Here is a 17,497-nt window from a genome sequence, read left to right as displayed (position 1 = left end):
ATCAATGTCGTGCAAACTGTTCTCGTTATATTAACAATGGCTGGACTTTTCCTGGACAGACCTTGTCACACACCCAGAAGCAAAATTGCTGAATCATAAGGTAGGTAGTTCTAGTTTTAATCTTTTGAGGTCCCTGCATTCTGGTTTTCGTGGTAACGACAGTAGTCTTCACTCCCACCGACAGCATCCAAGGGCTCCCTTTTCTTCACGTCCTCACCACCATCTGTTTCCTTCTGACTTTCTGGTGACAGCCATCCTACCAGGCGGGAGGGGACACGTCACTGTGCTTGTGACCGCTGTTTCCCTGATCGTGATGCCCCTTTTCGTGTACTCACTCGCCCCCCGTATGGCTTCTTTGGAGAAATGTCTATCCAAGGTCTTTGCCCATCCTTTGAGTGAGTGCTTTTCTCGCTGGTGGGTTGCATGAGTTCCTCACATATTGTATAAAGCAACACCGTACGGGGTATGTGCTTCTCAAATATTTTCTCCCTTTCCATAGCAGTTTTTTCCTTTGGATTTTGTAATCCTAAACTTATTCCAAGCATTAAAATTAGTTAACAAAAAAAAAAAATAGGAGGCTTTCATTTGGGATATAGAATGCTAAAAGCGTATTGCTCCCAAGCCCAGGACACCAGTGAAGTGCTGGAAAGTCTGCAAGCTGAACCCTTCAGAGAGGTCAGGTTGCAAGGCAGCCGTAATGGAAAGACAGCCAGAGAATGTTTGTAAGTAAGAACTGAACACCACGGCCCTTGGTCAGCTGACTGGAGAACTCTTCCTTAAATGTGAGCCCCTGAGAGAGGAAAGGACAACGAGGGAATGGAAGGCAGGGGGAGGGGGAGGGAGGCAGAAAGAAGAGGGCCTGCAGCGGAAGGCAGGTCCTGCACGGCCGGGCGGCTGCCCCTGTGGGCAGCGGCGAGCAGGGTGCGTGCAGCCGTGCTGGCCTGGCGGGGGGCCAGGGCACCCCGGCATCTCTCTAGGAGAACTCCGAGACTCCTTTGCGGGAGCGAAGTGTTGTGAAATAATATTTACACTGCATGATTCTTTGCCTGTAGATACTGGTAGTATTTCTGGCTCTTCAAATAACTCAATATACACAAGCAATCTAAATTTACACTCAGAGACAGAAAACAGCTGTCTCTCCCAGAACACCCCCGACACCGAAGACACTGGCTCGGGAGCTCACCGGCAGCCGAGGTGTAAGGTGACGAGGGGAGTCCTGCTTGCTGTTCACAGACCGAGGCCACCGGCGCTCTCCCTGTCACTCCTCTGCAAGGCCAACTCCGACACCACCCGGGCCGGCTGGGGACCGAGTGGCCTGCAGCTGCCTTTCTGATGACCCCGAAGCAACGCCCACCTGTGTCCAAGGCCTCTGGCCTCCTTCACACCGTCTGAACTGTGCATCACAGCTGGGAGGACTCACTTCCAAAAGGACCTCCCGCTCTCCTCAAAGCCCGAGACTAGCACCCGAATGGGCCTGGCAGGCACAGAGCGAGCGCGTGGTCTCACCGGAGTGCCGGCGCTGGTGTATCTCTGAAGCTTCCTCCTCATCTCCTTCGCGTCAAACTTGGCGCTCCTCCTGACGTAGACCCCGCCGTGCTGCCACGGGAGAGAGGGGAGAGCGCTTACCACCACGCCGCCCAACGGCCAGGCCTCTCCACACCCACCCGGTGAAGCACGGAATTGCACTTCAGGAATTAAACTATACTTAATACATTCAAACGTTAGCATCTAAAGAACATTAGTTGAAAATTTTCTCATGTTTCAACATAGGTAAAACCGCACATTATATCGGAAAGTACACATTTACTTTTGTTGGCAGTTAAAATAAAAACGCTTTCTTAAAAATACGGTTTTAAAATCAAACACTCGACCACAGTGCATCTTAGTCCTCGACCCTCCCCTAAGTGCCTATCACCACGTCGTGTGCTTAGCGCTGACCAGGCTACGGGGGTCTGTCCGGCACTGCTGTGGACCGAGCCCTGCCCCTCCGCCTCACGCCGGGTTCCCCGTGTGCAGTGTGACAGTACTGGGGCCGGGCCTTCAGGGAAGGGATCTCGGCTCCCTGCGGCCCTGAGGGGGGGGCCCTCGTTCGGTAGGACAGTGCCTCGTCCAAAGAGGTCAGGACACGGACATGTGCGTGCACACAGCGGAGACCCAGGGAGAGGGTGACCGTGCAAGGCGAGGACGGAGGGCGCGGGAGCACAGCTGGGCAAGCGGCGCCGCTCTGCCCCAAGGGGACTTCCAGAGCGCGCTGCGACTGCAGCCTCCCTCCTTCCGCCTGTTACCAAGTCTTCCCAACACGCACGTCTTCCACACCGACTCCATACTTCACGCTCAGCAAGTCGGGTATCAGACCGTTTGGCCAGAAAAGGGTTAGAACATGCTAGTAATCTCTTTCTGAATACAGACTACTTTTTTGTAGTTTAAAGTTAATTGCAAAATTGAGTGCAAGGTACACTTATGTCCCACACAGTCCTGGCCCCCACACCCTCTCTGAATACAAAGGAGCCTGTTACACAGAGTTCCGTGATCTGGAGGTCATTACGTGATTTGGAAGGGCATTCTGGGAAGTGACACCTTTGAATACTAGTTCTGCAGTTGGTACTGGTGCTAAGTGCCACGAGTATAAAGCTCCTGCTTTATGTCCCAGGAGCGATGACTCCTCTTAGTAGTTTCATAAGTCGATCAAGTTCTGTGCCACTACAGTTTCCTGTTTGTTTGATTTTTGTGCACTTGCACTTTTGCTACTTAGTCCGACTGCCTGGGCAATCAGACATGTACATAAATATACACTATTAAGAACCCTAAGTAGCCTGGCCAGGTGGCTCAGCTGGTTGGAGCATTGTCCAACAGCCAAGCGTGTGGGTTCCAGCCTGCTCGGGGCACGCACAAGAATCCACCAATGAGGCATCGACACGCGGAGCAATGAGTCGATGTTTCTCTCGCCCCACTTCTTCTTCTAAAAATCAATAAACAAAATTTGTTTAAAAGTAAAAAAATCCTAAATTACTTCAATTTAGAAAAAGCTATTCAACTCATACATTTACATTAAGTGTATGTTCAATTTTAAAATCCACGATTTTTATAAGCTATACACACATTAAGAAGAGCATGGAAAAAAGTTACCTGAGCAAAGTAGCAGCCGTACAAAGGGAGCCACTTCAGCCCGTCCTTCAGCACGTAGCGCACGTGTCCGAGCGCGCCCTGCCGGATGGCCAGGATGTCGGCCACAATCCAGTCCACTGCGAAGACAGAGCCCGTCAGCGCGGCGGCCGCTGCTGAGTGCCAGCGGCCCGGCGCAGAAACACCTCGGCCTCCTCGCGACATGCAGCAAGGAATGTGCTCGGAAAATATTATGATTGGAATTTTAAATGACTTTAAATCAACACACTTAAAAAATAAAAATTCTGGGTTTTGTTGTTGTTGTTTAGGGTTTTTTGTTTTGTTTTTTGCATTTCTTAAGAGGCTTTTTATGTCATGAGCAAAATACAAAGGTTACAAACAACCATAATAATCCAAAAGCAGCATGTACATGGAATAAAGCTTCTCCAATTCTCAGTCCAGAAAACAGGACAGAATGACAAGCAAACAACTGGTTACAGGCCATTGTCAAGTGCACAATAAACACTCCCACACACCAAGTGTGCACCGCAGGCAAGGGCCTGCCCCCAGTGAGCTTCAGGGCTCAGCACCAGCACAAGCAGACAGAAGCCGGCCTCCGCAGCTCGCCCCCACGCCAGACAGAGACAGGGCCCGGGCTGCCGACACCTCTAACTGCAGAGCAGGTGGTGACACAGTGGGTCACAAAAGCAAACAGAAGGCAGGAATGAGCTTATTCCAACAAAAACTTGCGGAAAGAAATGAACTGTTAATCGACCCTTCACAGAAACTCGGAACAGGGGACTTGCCCTTGGTGAGAACGAGGAGCCGGCAGAGTGTGCAGAAGATGGCACCCAGGGGACCCACTGGGAAGGGAAGGAAGGGCATGAAGTGACAGGAAGGGGCGGGGGGTCAGGGTCTGGAAGACCGAAGATCTGATGTGAACGGAAGTGGCTACAAACTGGCCCAGATCCTGGAAGGAATGGAAATGAGGAAAACGGACTGCGAGGGAGACTTTTCCAGTACCTGTGGGTGACCTGGAGGACGGGACCCTTGGCACAAAGAGATAAGACTGTGCAAAAGGAACACAGCCCTAAGATCACACTGTACAAGGTAAACTCCAGGGGAAATGTTTAAAAAATACAAAACATAGTTTTATTTCATTCATCCTGTATGAAATAAAAGCTGAGAAATTTGAGGGGTTACAAGCAAGTTTTAACCAAAGGGGGCGGTTTCCATCATTACAGGATGATTAACTCTCAACTGTGACAGAAAGGCACAGAGAAGAGTTAGCCAATTTAAACACTAGAAGTTATCCTTTGTGAAAAATATTGTGTCAATTATTATAATTCTCTTTTTAAACTTTTTAACCATTTGCAAGTGAACTCTTCCACGAGGACTTAAGAATTACGATGGTTATCAAGACAAATTCAGTGACGGCTCCCTTCCAGCAGTGATGCCCAGGTCCTCCCTGCAGTCAGCAAGCCCGCCCCGTGAGCCCGTCCCGTGTTTGTCGGGAACACCTCCGCCAGGGAACTGCCGCCTGCCGGCTCCGAGGATGGAACTTCCTACAGACACCCGGCCGGCCCTACCCTCCCACTCACATCAACCACACCGTCGCTGCTGAGCCCTCTCCTTTCTCAGCTCGCCTGGGGAGCCAAGCACTCAAGCCTGGCATAACGGTACCCGATGTGATCAGTTCTGAATCCATTGTGAGAACTAGGGCCTGGTTTCCAGGCTGAAAACAAGATTTGGTATCTTTTCCCGCAACGATTACTTTTAAAGTCTGGATAAATTTTTACAATGCATTTTTATATTAAAATCTGCATGGTTATATTACGGTCTAGGATGCATCTTCCAAATGCTTCTAAGAGAAAGTGTAACAATTTAAACACATGTCCTATTTGTAATGAACTGTCCTGGGTTATGCTGTCAAAAATTTTAGTGGAAACGTTTAAGAACTAACCTAAGTGGCCAAGAGACACAAGCTTTGTGCCATCAATTTTTGCTCCTCGAATATCTTTTTCACTTTTTCTGCTTATTTTCAATGACATTTCAAGATAGGAGACAAGACACAGCTGAGTTACTGACACCTGAGGTGGTAATGTATTTCCTTTACAGTAACATTTAGACTTTGTGCCCTGGCATAATTTAAGATACCAAGAAATGTGGCTACATAAGAATTCTTCCATGCAGGTCCTGCAGGGCAGTGCTATTGTTCGCTTAACTTGGAAGACAGGAGGGGAAGGCCAAGAGGTGAGGAAGCAAGAAAAGCAAGCCTTCCCCGTCCACGCTACGATGTAACAAGTTCCGAATTCAGCAGGGAGTTGCAGAGCCTAGAGAATGCACAGGGAGCGCTGGCCTGGCGCGGATCCATGGTCTCTGGTACTCCGTGAGATTGTGGGCCAGCTATGTAAACCGCCTGGAACTCCTGATCAGGAGATATTACTCACACCTACCAGGAGGGCTCAGAGAGGCTAAGTAATCTGGCCACTATCACACAGCCTGTTGCAGAACAGCAAATAAACCAGGGTCTCTCTGACCCCATAGCCCACACCTTTGCATGACAATCTACTCACCACACATGTCGTCAGTCAAGAAAGATGACCCCTAAACCAGGAAGAGCATTTCATGAGACTAATGAAGCAACTGGAGGCCAGAGCACACAGTCAGAGAAGGCTGAGAGGAAGGAACCAGAGCCGCTGCCCACTGCTGACCGCGGAGAAAACCAAGGCGGCACGGACTAAAGTGCCGGGAACAAGGACGCGTGGGGTGGAAACGAGGGAGGAGAGAGTGCACTAACACGTCAGCTCTCAGGAAGGCTGGCGGAGAAGAGATGGGATTCTGGCTGGCCCAGCGGGGGGTGAACTGGGAAGTCTAAGCTGAACAGCAGCCCTGGAAATGTTCCTTCTGCTGCTCGCAGTTCTGGACACTCGGTTGTGACGAAGAGCACCTCCCAGGGTTTAGAGAGGGCCCTGGGTGCAACAGGCCAGCGAGCGACCCACGTCCACGGAGAAGCTCTGGGGGCCTCTGGAGCCTAAAGCCAAAGGCCAATTTTTCTGTGCCCCCGACTTTCCTTTTTCTGGGAAAAGGTTCCAAATCTATCATACGGGAGCAGGGTGGGGGTGCAGGCAAAGGTAGGCTCACTGTCGTTCATATGGGAAACCCAACAATCAATGAACAGCAGTACACGAAGAAACTCTGTCTTTGTGTACTCAAACTGTAAACCTACTTTTGCCCCACCCTTTGCCCCACCCTGTGTTCTGACTGAGGCCTGCAATTCTCAAGCAATTTAAAATCACCACCTAGTTATGTTCCTGGGTCGTGGGCTTTTAAAGGCATTTCAGCAGGCCCTTCTCAGCCCTGGCCCTAGACAAGCAGCCTTGGAGGAGGGCGGGGCCGGTGCTCAGCCCGAGGGTCCTCTGGCAGCTGGAGCTCACCAACTCCCCCCCACCCCAAACGCTGGAGGAGCATGTTAAAGGTCTGCCCTCCTCCCAGAGCTTCCCCAGGAGTCCTCACTGGGAAGTGCGGGGTGTGAGGGCCAGCGCGTGGCAAGCACACCCACAGCGGGCGGCTGTGACGTTGTCCCTGTGACCGCCCCACCATCCGCACTGCTGCCACCGCCCTCTGAACAGAACTGTGTCTCCACCGAACCTGGGACCAGGGCAGTGGGCGAGGGACGTGAACAAGAAGTTTATTTAAGAGAGAATCCTGTTAAACAGAAAGATCAGCGGCTCAATGTAAAGGAACCTGGGCTCTCAGGAGCCAGGTCTGCCCTGGCAGAAACACGCCACAGCAACAGCACAGGAAGGGCGAGACCCGCTGGCAGTACAAAGCCCGAGTCTGCCTGGAGAGACAGTCAGAATGCAGGAGGCAGTGAGCCTCCTTTCTAGGCCAGAGTCAGAAGCAGGCACGCACCAGAGGGCTGGTTGCTGTGCTCAAGTCAAATGTGCTGAGCTCAGATCACCTGAGCCGGTTGCACTGAGGAAGTTTGCAAAACACAGATATGTTACCATTCATATCAACATTTTGTAGCATTAACTCTTATCCTATAAAACTGAATGTAATCACTGATAAGCTAAATTGAGAAAAATGCATTTCAACTTCTTCCACTTTCTTTGCCATATTTACGGTCTAGGTAGAAATAAAAGCAACTAAGTCACGAGGCTATGCAGCTGATGTGAGGAAGCCAACGGGCAGCCACGGGCGGAGCTGACTTTCCATCCCGGCAACGCCACTGGTCAGGCTGTTCTTATGTCCTTGTTTTTATTTACTTTTTAAAGATTTTATTTATTTATTTTTAGAGAGGGGGAAGGGAGGGAGAGAAACATCGATCAGTTGCCTCTCACACACACCCTGAACAGGGACCGAACCCACAACCCAGGCATGGCCCTGACCAGGAATCGAACCAGCGACCTTTCGCTTTGTGGGACAGCACCAAACACACCGAGTCACACTGGTCAGGGTGGTCAGGTTGTCTTCGGCTTCCAACTTCCGGGTGCTGTGATTTTTTAAGTAAAAATGAAATTCAGGAAGTATGCGTCAAAAGCAGTCCCAGGTTTGTAAAACATGAAGTGGGGTTTTTTTTGAACCGAATTATTTGTAAAACCAGAAAGCACTGTAACCAGTGTTAATGTTTTGGTTTTGACCCTGTGCTCAGTTACATGAGAGGTCGCCCCTGGGGACACATGGGGAGGGGTCACGGAACTCTGTATTTGCAAATTCCTGTAAGTCTGTAATTATTACGCAGTAAAAAAAGTTTGAAAGGTACCTTGACCTAATTTAAAGTATACACTGTACTTTATGGGAGACCAAGGTCCTCTGTGATTCTTCTGACAGAATAATGAGCTGTAATTAAAACCAAAGCACCTGAAGAGGCAAAAGGAGCTGCAGACATTAGAAATTAGCACTGTGCTTACGAACTGGCTACTCACATGTCGGTACAAACTTTCTGTAGCTTAACAATCAAAACTACAAAACGTACATACAGTGGGACCCCCAACCCCACATCTAGGAACATAATCGACAAAAGGAATAACACGTAGACTCTTTAAAGAACTATTCAAATACATAGAAAAAAAAAGAAGTAAAACAGCTTATTTACACCAGAGGGAAAAATAATAGGAAAATTCATAGTAAAAATCACAGAAGTACAAGGTCACATATAACATCTGCATTAAAAATTCATGTTTAAACAACAAAGTTTTTCATTTAAATATATCAGAACATTACTTTGAATGCCCACATATTTTCTGTAGAAAAACCTAAGTTTCACGCAAATGAAATACAAACCTGTGCATTGATGATTTGCTAAATATATTATATTTTCTTTATTTTTTGGCAAATCTCCATATAGCAATATCTAAAAGATAAAACAAAAAGAAGCATTACTTTGGTATTTTAAAGCATGCATTCCTGTAACATACTAAATAGGAGAAGGTCAAAAAATTGACAAGCACATGATGTCATGGTTACTTCCAATCACGATTGCCAAAACTTAGACTTTTCTCAGGAGTCTCAGAGAGCGCAAACGGCACACGGTTAAGAAGTAAAGGCGCACTCTTTCTTGGCCTTGGGCCCCCACCCCCCTTTTCCCCAGGGGCACACACTCTGGAGCAAGCCCAGCCCCTCTCTGCCCGCCCTGGCAGGTGCATTTTCTCTGCCCTTCTCCCCCCCAAGCTCCAGGGACCCTCCTTCTGCCTCTGGAGCTTGTTTCCTGAGTCCACGCAGCCCAGCGGGCTCACCTCTTCTCCCTCTGTGACTTTCTGCATAAACTTTTGCTTGCTAAAAAAAAAAGTAGTTACGTGTAGGACAGGTTAATGGTCATAAAGTGAAACACAATGATTGGTTTTCTGGTGAGAAAAATACAGGCAGCAGTTCCTGGCTGAGGTTCGCGGACCCTGTCCCGAAGCTTCACCGTTCCTCGGGGAGCCCACGGTATAGTGGAAGGAACAGGGTGTGCCACGTGTGCAGTGAGACTGGCGCACAGCTGACGCCACCACAGCGCACTCCGCTTTCAAGGCCTGGGCACGGCTGAGTGAGGTCAAGGAGGAGTGTTTGTTCGTACGCAGATGAGAATGAACGGGGAGCAGCAGTGTCCAGGCCTGCTGACCCCTGGGAGTCTCGAACCTTCGGCTTTCATCTCTTTTCTGAGGCACCAATGCACATAAAAACGTTAACACTACTGAAACTTGTATGACTTTCCTCCTGTTAACTTGTCCTTTGTTTAATTTGCAGGCCCCCACAACAAACCTCACAGGGCAGAGGACACATTTTTCCTCCTCTACATTGCAATGTATTAGTCACTAAGAGCACAGACTCCAAAACACTCTACTTGAACTGGTTTTGTCTTCGCTCCAACGGGGACCTGCCTAGGTGGGGATGGGGCCAAGGGAGGAGGAAGGAGCAAGCATGAGGCCAGGGGCCTTGGCGTGGCCACCTGGGCATCTGTCAGACAGTGTGAGGCCAGCAGGGGCAGTGGGGAGAAGACCCCGGCTCTGAGCACCCTGACCCAGGGGCACCTGTTGGCTCGGAGCTGGCGGGGCAGGAGGTCGGAGCCCAGCCAGCTGGCAGCCCTGGGGCTGGGGTGGCACGCACTAGAGTCCCGGGGAGGAGGAGTCTGCCTGGGGTGGGGGTGGGGGGCTCACTGTGTCTGAGCTGCAGCGAGACCACAGGTTTTACAGAAAGCGAACTGCCTGTCCAGACCTGCTCGCGGATGACAAACACCTCCCCAGTACGTGAGGCGCACCCTCTTCACTTTCAGGGAGGGTGAGCTGCAGCTTCAGTAGGCGGCCATGCGCAAAGACGCTCTCACGTGGCTGCGTTTCCAGCCACTCAGTCCAGAACGGCTAGCTGGCTGGGAAGGGACAGGCGCGTTCGCAGGGCGGCAGGGCCGGGGCCTTCCTGGCACTCGGCTTGGACCTGCACCCCAGTCCACGGCCTTGCCATGGGAGTCCCAGTGGAAGCGCCTGACCTCCCAGGCCTGCTCTTCGCCTGGGAAGTGAGCACACGCAGGTGACTGCCCCTCCCACGGCTGCGGAGAACCTGAGGAGGCCGCAGGGTGCCCGGGACAGTGCGTGGGACACAGCAACCGGCCCAGACAAGGCCGCTGCTGCTGTGTCCTTCTCCAGTAGAGTGAGGTTTTTATTCAGAACTGTGTTTGGTGATTAATGAATAAGAAAAACAGCTATCTAGTCTATCTTCCTAAAAAAAGTCTCTCATTATGCAGAATGCAGCTGCAAAGAATTTCAGTTTGAGTAAGACTGCGCATATAATTTATACTCCACGTTCACAATCATTTGGAACATGTCTTTAAATGTTTTTATGCCAATGAAATGTGTCACAGGAACCCACGGCAAGGTCTCCACCATAACGGGTACGAAAGCTGTAGTCACTTCCCGCCACGTCTGAAACCTGCCGCCGCCTAGGAGAACGACGGTGCCCCCGAAACCAGCTCAAAACGCGAACACAGGCACTGGTCTGACAGCAGGGCGCACAGGTGGCTGTCAGGCCAAAGGCTGAGCTCCCTCACGCCTCGTGGCCGTGCATCACAGGGCCTGTGCTGCTGGGTGTGGCAGAGGCACGCGTCTCTGCGTCTCCCAGCCTGGCAGCCTCACCTACTGTCTCAGGCAGGATCCGCGACAGCAGAGACTATTTTACCAAAGTAAAATGCTAGCACCTCCGAGTTTAGCACTCAACGTGATCTCCCTTCCAGGTATCACCCCCCTCATTTGTTTACGCTTCTGGAATTCTAACCCAGACCAGAGTGAAGCTGCCTGCCACACATCACTCACAGCTACACACACATACAGCACCCGAGCTACCCACGCAACACTGCTGACTCGGGGTGTTCATGCTAGTTCCTACAGAAAACGAAGGAAACACAATAAACCTGAGAGAACTGCATTGGTTCAAACTGCAAAGTGTCCAAGTCCTCACCGGGGGTAAACAGAGGCTCCTCTGCACTGCGGGCTGTCCAGGAGCTCCTCCCGCCTTCCTGTGCCGACAGTCCCTCCTTCTGTCTCCTTCTGAGGGTGGAGTTCACAGTTCTCCCTCCTTTAGCTAAGTATGGAATTTGATTAGACTCACTGCACCTGTAGACCCTGTTATATCAAAACCTGTCAACTAGTAAGGCCATTCAAAACCCCACCCTTACAAGTGATATTCACCTACATTTGCACAAACGCAGACCCGGATCCCCTATAAGACTGCTCTGCCCTTTTGCTACCAGGAAAAAAAACCAAGTCAAGTAGTTCTCCCCTTTGTTGCCACCTCCAAGGAGTTACAGTCTCATAGAAGGGAAAACAGATATATTAATGTATGCTAATATTCTAGCACATATGCTAATGTTACGTAGAAGTGATCCCCACACTGGAGATGGGGAGAGGTCACGGCATATCCAGGACTGGGCTCCAGCCCAGGAAGAAAGCACACAGAGAGCAGTCCAGGGTAGCCTTGCTGGGCCTGTGCGGTAATTTGAGGGGAGAGGGGTACAGGGAGGAAGCAGCAGTCGGGTGGAATGAGATCAACCAAGGGCAAATCTGGCCAGGGCAGAACTAAGGAGGCTTCATTTTTATCCCATTATCAGCGGAGAACCTCCTTCCCCTAAACAGGCCACGCTACTTCCTCCTGTTTGAAGTAGAGTCACAGCAGCTCCTAACAACTGGTAACAGCCTGTTAGACAAGCCCGTGCAGTCTCTCTCTTTGGGCCACAGAGCTAATAAACACACACTCCAGTTTCAGTATTACCATCTGTCTTGATTGCCCACGTTTTTCCCGGTGTAAATATCTTGAGAGATGGGACCTCATTCCAACGGTACAACCTCACCACCTGACAAAGCATCTTCGGAGAAGGGACCCTGAAGCGAGACTGCCTTGGACCGAGTCCTGGCTCCACCGCTAAACACGTGCACCCTTTGTGCCTCAGCTCTGTCATCTGCCAGGTGGGGACAACGGTGCCATCTGGCAAAGGGGAGTGACTCGCACAGCAGGACAGGGTGTGACCTGGGGTTCTCTGCATTCTCTGCTCACCTACCCTTTCTCCCCTGATGACCACAAAGCCTTGCAAACTGGCTCTTCTTCAGAGCTGCAGGCGAATGCCACCTGCTCAGGGCGGCTTCCCAAGCCCCGACCCTCCCCCCAAGGGGCTGACACCCTCACGCAGCACAGTGCACTTTCACTTTCTTGTTGTGCCGGGTCCCACTAGATGTCACTGGGCTGCTCGGGGTCTGAGGCCTTGTCCTGTGTTTCTTCCCGGTGTCCTGCAGTGCCCAGCACACGGCCTGGAACGAGCTGCCCACTCCAGTACCAAAAGAATGAATGAAGAGCAGGTTCTAGCGATTACTTAGTGAGACGTTATTACTTAGTTTTGGGTTGTCTGTCAATATCAACCTCTGATTAAGAAACCACAGTACAATAAGAAAATATTAAAGGAAAAATTAACTTCTAATTCCATTTAAGAAGAGCCAACTTTCAGTGTATTCAGCTCCACAAAATTAGACAAATTCACAAGAGGCAAAGTAAATTGTTTACATAGAATCCCCTGCCACTATTTTACAAAGTAGGTCAGTTGAAACACTAATTTATTGTATATCAAATTTCACATTTTGTTGTTATAATGTATTATGTTAGCATTTGGGGAAGCGGAATTAGCAAACGGAGCCATCAGAGTAAAACCCATTTTAAGGTAAACCCCACCAGATCTGAGCAGGAAGAAAGCGGTGACTAGCACATGCGTCAGGCACTGGTGAGGAGGCGTCTGCCGTGTCACTGGGCATTTCTGGCCCGCCAATACCAATGATCAGCATTCGGTGTATTCTGTCGGAAGGAGGGCAAAGAGCAGAAGTTTTTAGAGAGAAAAGAATTCTGGCATTAAGAAAAAACGACAGTAACTTTTACTAGCTTCCGAAACATGTTTAAAAGAGTTTTCATTATCAGCCATAACTATTCCAAGTACCGTTCACACACCCACCCCCACACTGAGGACAGCAATCCAGGACAGAAACGCGGATCTGCCGGTTCCCCTCCCTGCGGGCGACGGGGCCCCACGGCTCCAGCAGGAGTCCTCGCCAAGGCCTCCACCGGCACGCCCCACATTCTGTCTCACTTCTACGAGTGTTCCCCCAGCTCCAGCTCCCACACAGACACGTGGCCTCCTTTCCTTTGGAGTCTCCAAGCATCACACATCCAAGCTCCTTCTCTGACCCACACGGTTTCAGGACAGTGACGCACCCAGCTGCCAATGCATCCACCATGTTCGTGCATAGTAAGCTCTTAGTGCAGGAGTCACACTGCCTCCAACTTACCAGGGGCTCAGGTTTTTTCAAAGACTTCACTTATTTATATATTGTAGAGAGAGGGGAAGGGGAAGAAAGAGAGGGAGAGAAACACCAATGTGTGGTTGCCTCTCCTACGCCCCCTACTGGGGACCTGGCCTGCAACCCAGTCATGTGTCCTGACTGGGAATCAAACTGGTGACCCTTGCTGCGCAGCCAGGGCAGGACATTACTGTTAAAGTACCCTTGGCATATAAAACCAGGCTCCCTCTACTTCAGCATGTCAAAGAAAGTAGATTCCAAATGCTTTAATATACCTACAGAAACAGGGCAAAGGCAAAGTTAACCTAAGAAACAGCAACAATACAATGAAGAGGCAGAACTCAGGAGTTGTTATTGTAGTGGTTTTAATGATGACCCCAAAAACGTGTGCATGTTGCCAAGCGCAGAACCTGGGAACGCGGCCTGACTTGGAAAAAGGGTCTTTGCAGACTGTCCCTGATTTTGAGTTGAAGAGGTCACCCTGGATTACCTGGGTTGCCCGATACGCAATAGCAAGTGTCCTTCTAGGAAAGGCGGAGGCATACCTGAGACAGAAGAGGGAGAGGCCACGTGACCCCAGAGGCAGAGACTGGAGGGAGGTGGCCGCAAGTCAGGGAATGCAGACGGCCACCAGCCACGGGATGCTGGAAGGGACAAAGGAAGGGTTCTCCTCCAGAGCCTCCTGAGAGCGTGTAGGCCAACAAGCACCTTGATTTCTGACACCTGGCCTCCAGAACTGTTAAAGGATAAATTCCTACTGTTTCAAGCCACTATATCGAAGGTGCTTTGTGATGGCAGCCACAAGCCTGCAATGCGATACTTCAATCGGTGCCCCCAACCCTGCCCGGTCAGACAGTGAGAAGGTGAGTTCTAATTGTCGGTGGGTCTCAAATTAAGAGATGGCCACAAAAAACACTTAAAATTCCAAAGGAATAAACGGTGAAGAAGGCACCCCCAGTTGAGTTTCAGTACTAATGAGATTCTAAGAGAACCTAACCAGGTAAGTTATAAATAGTAATTTTAGCAACAGCAGTTGAAATGTTTTCCTGTCTCAAAGACGCACATGAAAATAAAGTAGTGAGATCAGGAGAGGGAAGCATGTTTACCTAGAATCCAACAGAACATCCAAGTGCACTTACTTTTTGGAAGCAGTTACTTGTTGCTTAGCACAGACCATGAACTTCATGGACCTACTTGTCTTCAGCTTCAAAATTCCATGCACAAGAAAATTCTCTGCCTCACAACTGTTATGAAGCACTCTGTTTAAACTTAGAACTTGCAAGCATTAAAAGGCCATTTAAAAAAGAAAAACCTAATTTGAAAATACTTGTGCAGTGTATATAATTTAACGGTGAACTTCCTTTCATTCAAAAACTCCTATTTTTCTTACGGAACAAACAAAAGGATCATCACTGGCTTTGCCAATGAAAGCTGATGAACAAGTAAAACAAAAAAAGTCCCCTAGCAAAACAAGAAAACAAGCTAAAAATTTAATCAAAAACTTTGCGATGACAAAGTCACTGATGAAAACTGTTAAGTGAAAAATAATGTGACAGAATGTCTGTTCTTATAAATCCTTTTCCTTTGGGTTTATATTTTAAAAACTGCAATTTTTTCTTTTACTGATTTGACCTTAAAATAACCATTAGAAACATTGGAAGGTAGCCTTGTTTACCTAGGAACCCCAGAATCCATAAAAAGACCCCCCAAAAGTACCCTGCTCTGTTACTAACCAGCAAATAACTCCTTGCCAAAATAACAGTAACAGCAGCAGCAGCAACAACATAATGCACAGACGGAAAACTCTTGGGCCTCCACTGACTCAACGTGCACCCCCTGCATTTGATGACCAGTGTGCACGGTGCTAGCATTCCTGCGGAACTTCACCAGGGCCCCGCGTTCATAAAAGGATACCTGATGGCCCTCCAGTATAATTCAAAACTTCACCTCATGTGGGTCCCACGGTGAAGTTTGGGAGGAATCCTAGAACTGAGCGTCCAGAGGCCATCAACAGATTAACTTCCATGTGCTGAAAACTCAAAAATGGATAGGAAGTCTCTACTAAACATGGGGTAAGACACAATTTCAGAAACATAGCCAAATTTTACAATCGCTTTTTAAAATAACGAACTTGCTAAACACCAAGCCCGTCAATGACACATTGTACATGATGCTGTATGAAACATGTCACATTCTTTAAACAAACATAAAATAACCCAGCACAGGGAGAATTACTTTTCTGGGTGGTAACAGACGTCACATGTTCTGAGTCCAGGCCAGCTGTCACATGTAAAGCTAAAGACTTAATCATGATAAAACCATACATGTAGATACATTTGAAGAGCACAGGGGGAAACGATAGTTCTGCATCAGTAAAAAAAATTTAAATGAGGCCCATTTTAAAAGTCAACTCTCAGGAAATCATTTTCTGGCAGAGCAATCTCTCTCTCTCTCCTGGTGAACACAGAATCTGGGTTCAACAGAGACCCTCGCTTCTCCTAATTCCCTGCTGACCAAACCAGCTCCAGCTGGGGCAAACTAGGGTTCTCAGGCACCCACGGCAGCGCCAAAAGTCAAAACAGTAGCCGGGCGACTGACAACAGGGTGAAAACGGTTGCTTTGGGGGGTAAAAAAAGACAAAGCAGAAAGGCCCCCCCCCCCAAAAAGCCATCCTATTCCCTCCATACCACTAAACCAAGAAAAAAAGAGGAGAAACTGACTATAAGAATAAATTAGATCAAGCTTTGTTTCCAAACTGGAAGATAAGAGAAAAATTCACAATTGTTATTTTGTATGAGACTTCAAAGAACCTAATAAACAAATTTAATCTGCACATTCAATCTCCATAGAGAAAGATTCAGACGAAAAAGATTAGCCACACATTTAAGCCTAGTCCAAGTTGGCAAGAATTTTATCTACTGCAAGGCTTCTACGGTAACAAATGTATTCATTTCCTCGCCCAGCTTTCACTGGGTAGGAAGCCGAAACAAAGTTGCATTTCTTGTCTGAACAGTAACAACTTGTTTCAAGGGAAGGTCTCGTCTCCGATTTTTCAAAGCGCACTTCTGAGCTTAAACGTGACCACCTTCTCACAGCAAGCGCCCAACACTGTCCACTGCTTGCCCTACTTCCCGCTGACCTATGCTCCACGTCGCAGGGGTACAGCAGAGGGAGAGGGGCGGGGATCCCACCGGTAGCTCAGAGCAAGGTAGCTCCAGCTTCCCAGCGAACTTGGGGTCTCTGCAAGGAGGCACTGGGCCAAAGCCTAGAGTAAGAACCCGAAACTTCCCCCGCAGCGGGAGGATGTGGCAACAGCACGTGTTCTCGGGGCACGCAGTGAGGAACCACCCTGAAGGTCCCGGCGGGGCTGGCCAGTTCCGAGCCGGAGTGGCGCCCGCACCCCCGCGGGACCCCGGTGGAGAGGGGCGGCAGGGGCGCGCAGAGCCTCACCTGCACCCCGGTGTAGTTCTCGAAGAAGAAGAGCACCATGCTCTGGTAGATGCAGTAGAGCCGGTCGTCCACCGCCTGGTAGAAGCGGGCGGGCAGGAGCGCGGAGAGTAGCCGCCAGGCCCCCCAGGCCAGCACGTAGGTGGGGGCCGTGCCGAGCAGCACGGCGGCCGGCAGCACGCAGCGCAGCGAGTACATGTGGAGCACCAGGGACAGCAGCATCTTCCCGGCTCCGCGCGCGGTCGGCTCCGCCGGCCCCTCCCCGCCCGGCCGCCTCCGGGCGCCCCGCGGCTCGCGGCCAATCACCGGGCCGCGCCCGGCCCCGCCACCGCCCCTTCGCCTCCCCCGGCCGCCGGCCGCACCTGAGACGCCCCGCCCGCGCGGGCTTCCGCCCCCAGCCGCATGGGCCGCGCCGCCGCCGAGGCTGGGCGGGCTGGCGGACTGGCGAGTGCGGGGCCGGGCGTGCTGCTCGCGGCCGCGGGCAAGGGGATGCCGCCGCCCTCCGGGGCTGGTGGCTCAGGGGCGATCACAAGCCATGACCCTCTCCCGTCACCTAGTGCCCCTGTCGGGGGCGGGGCTCCGCGGCAACAACAAGCCTCCTGATTGGCCGCCCGTTTCCATAGTCCCCCTTCAGG

General features: G+C 50.3%; 1 protein-coding gene across 2 annotated transcripts in view; it reads right to left on the bottom strand.

Moving 5' to 3' along the window:
• AGPAT5 (1-acylglycerol-3-phosphate O-acyltransferase 5) overlaps nt 1-17,497 on the bottom strand; it is a 33,494-nt gene that overhangs the window by 14,717 nt on the left and 1,280 nt on the right. Inside the window, exons 1-4 of one of the 2 annotated variants that reach the window (XM_024578716.3) lie at nt 16,866-17,442; nt 8,392-8,461; nt 3,127-3,242; nt 1,507-1,596 (exon numbers count right to left, since the gene is read on the bottom strand). In XM_024578716.3, the coding sequence (XP_024434484.1) occupies nt 1,507-1,596; nt 3,127-3,242; nt 8,392-8,461; nt 16,866-17,084 (495 nt within the window). In that variant the 5' untranslated portion in view covers nt 17,085-17,442. Of the gene's footprint in view, nt 1-1,506; nt 1,597-3,126; nt 3,243-8,391; nt 8,462-16,865; nt 17,443-17,497 lie in introns of those variants that run through there. The other variant, XM_053916534.2, reaches the window with a different exon arrangement.

The sequence above is a fragment of the Desmodus rotundus genome, chromosome 13 (genome assembly GCF_022682495.2).
Source record: "Desmodus rotundus isolate HL8 chromosome 13, HLdesRot8A.1, whole genome shotgun sequence".
NCBI classification, from domain to species: Eukaryota; Metazoa; Chordata; class Mammalia; order Chiroptera; family Phyllostomidae; genus Desmodus; species Desmodus rotundus.
The sequence above is the reverse complement of the archived record's forward strand: the minus strand, read 5'-3'. Positions and strand labels throughout refer to the sequence as shown.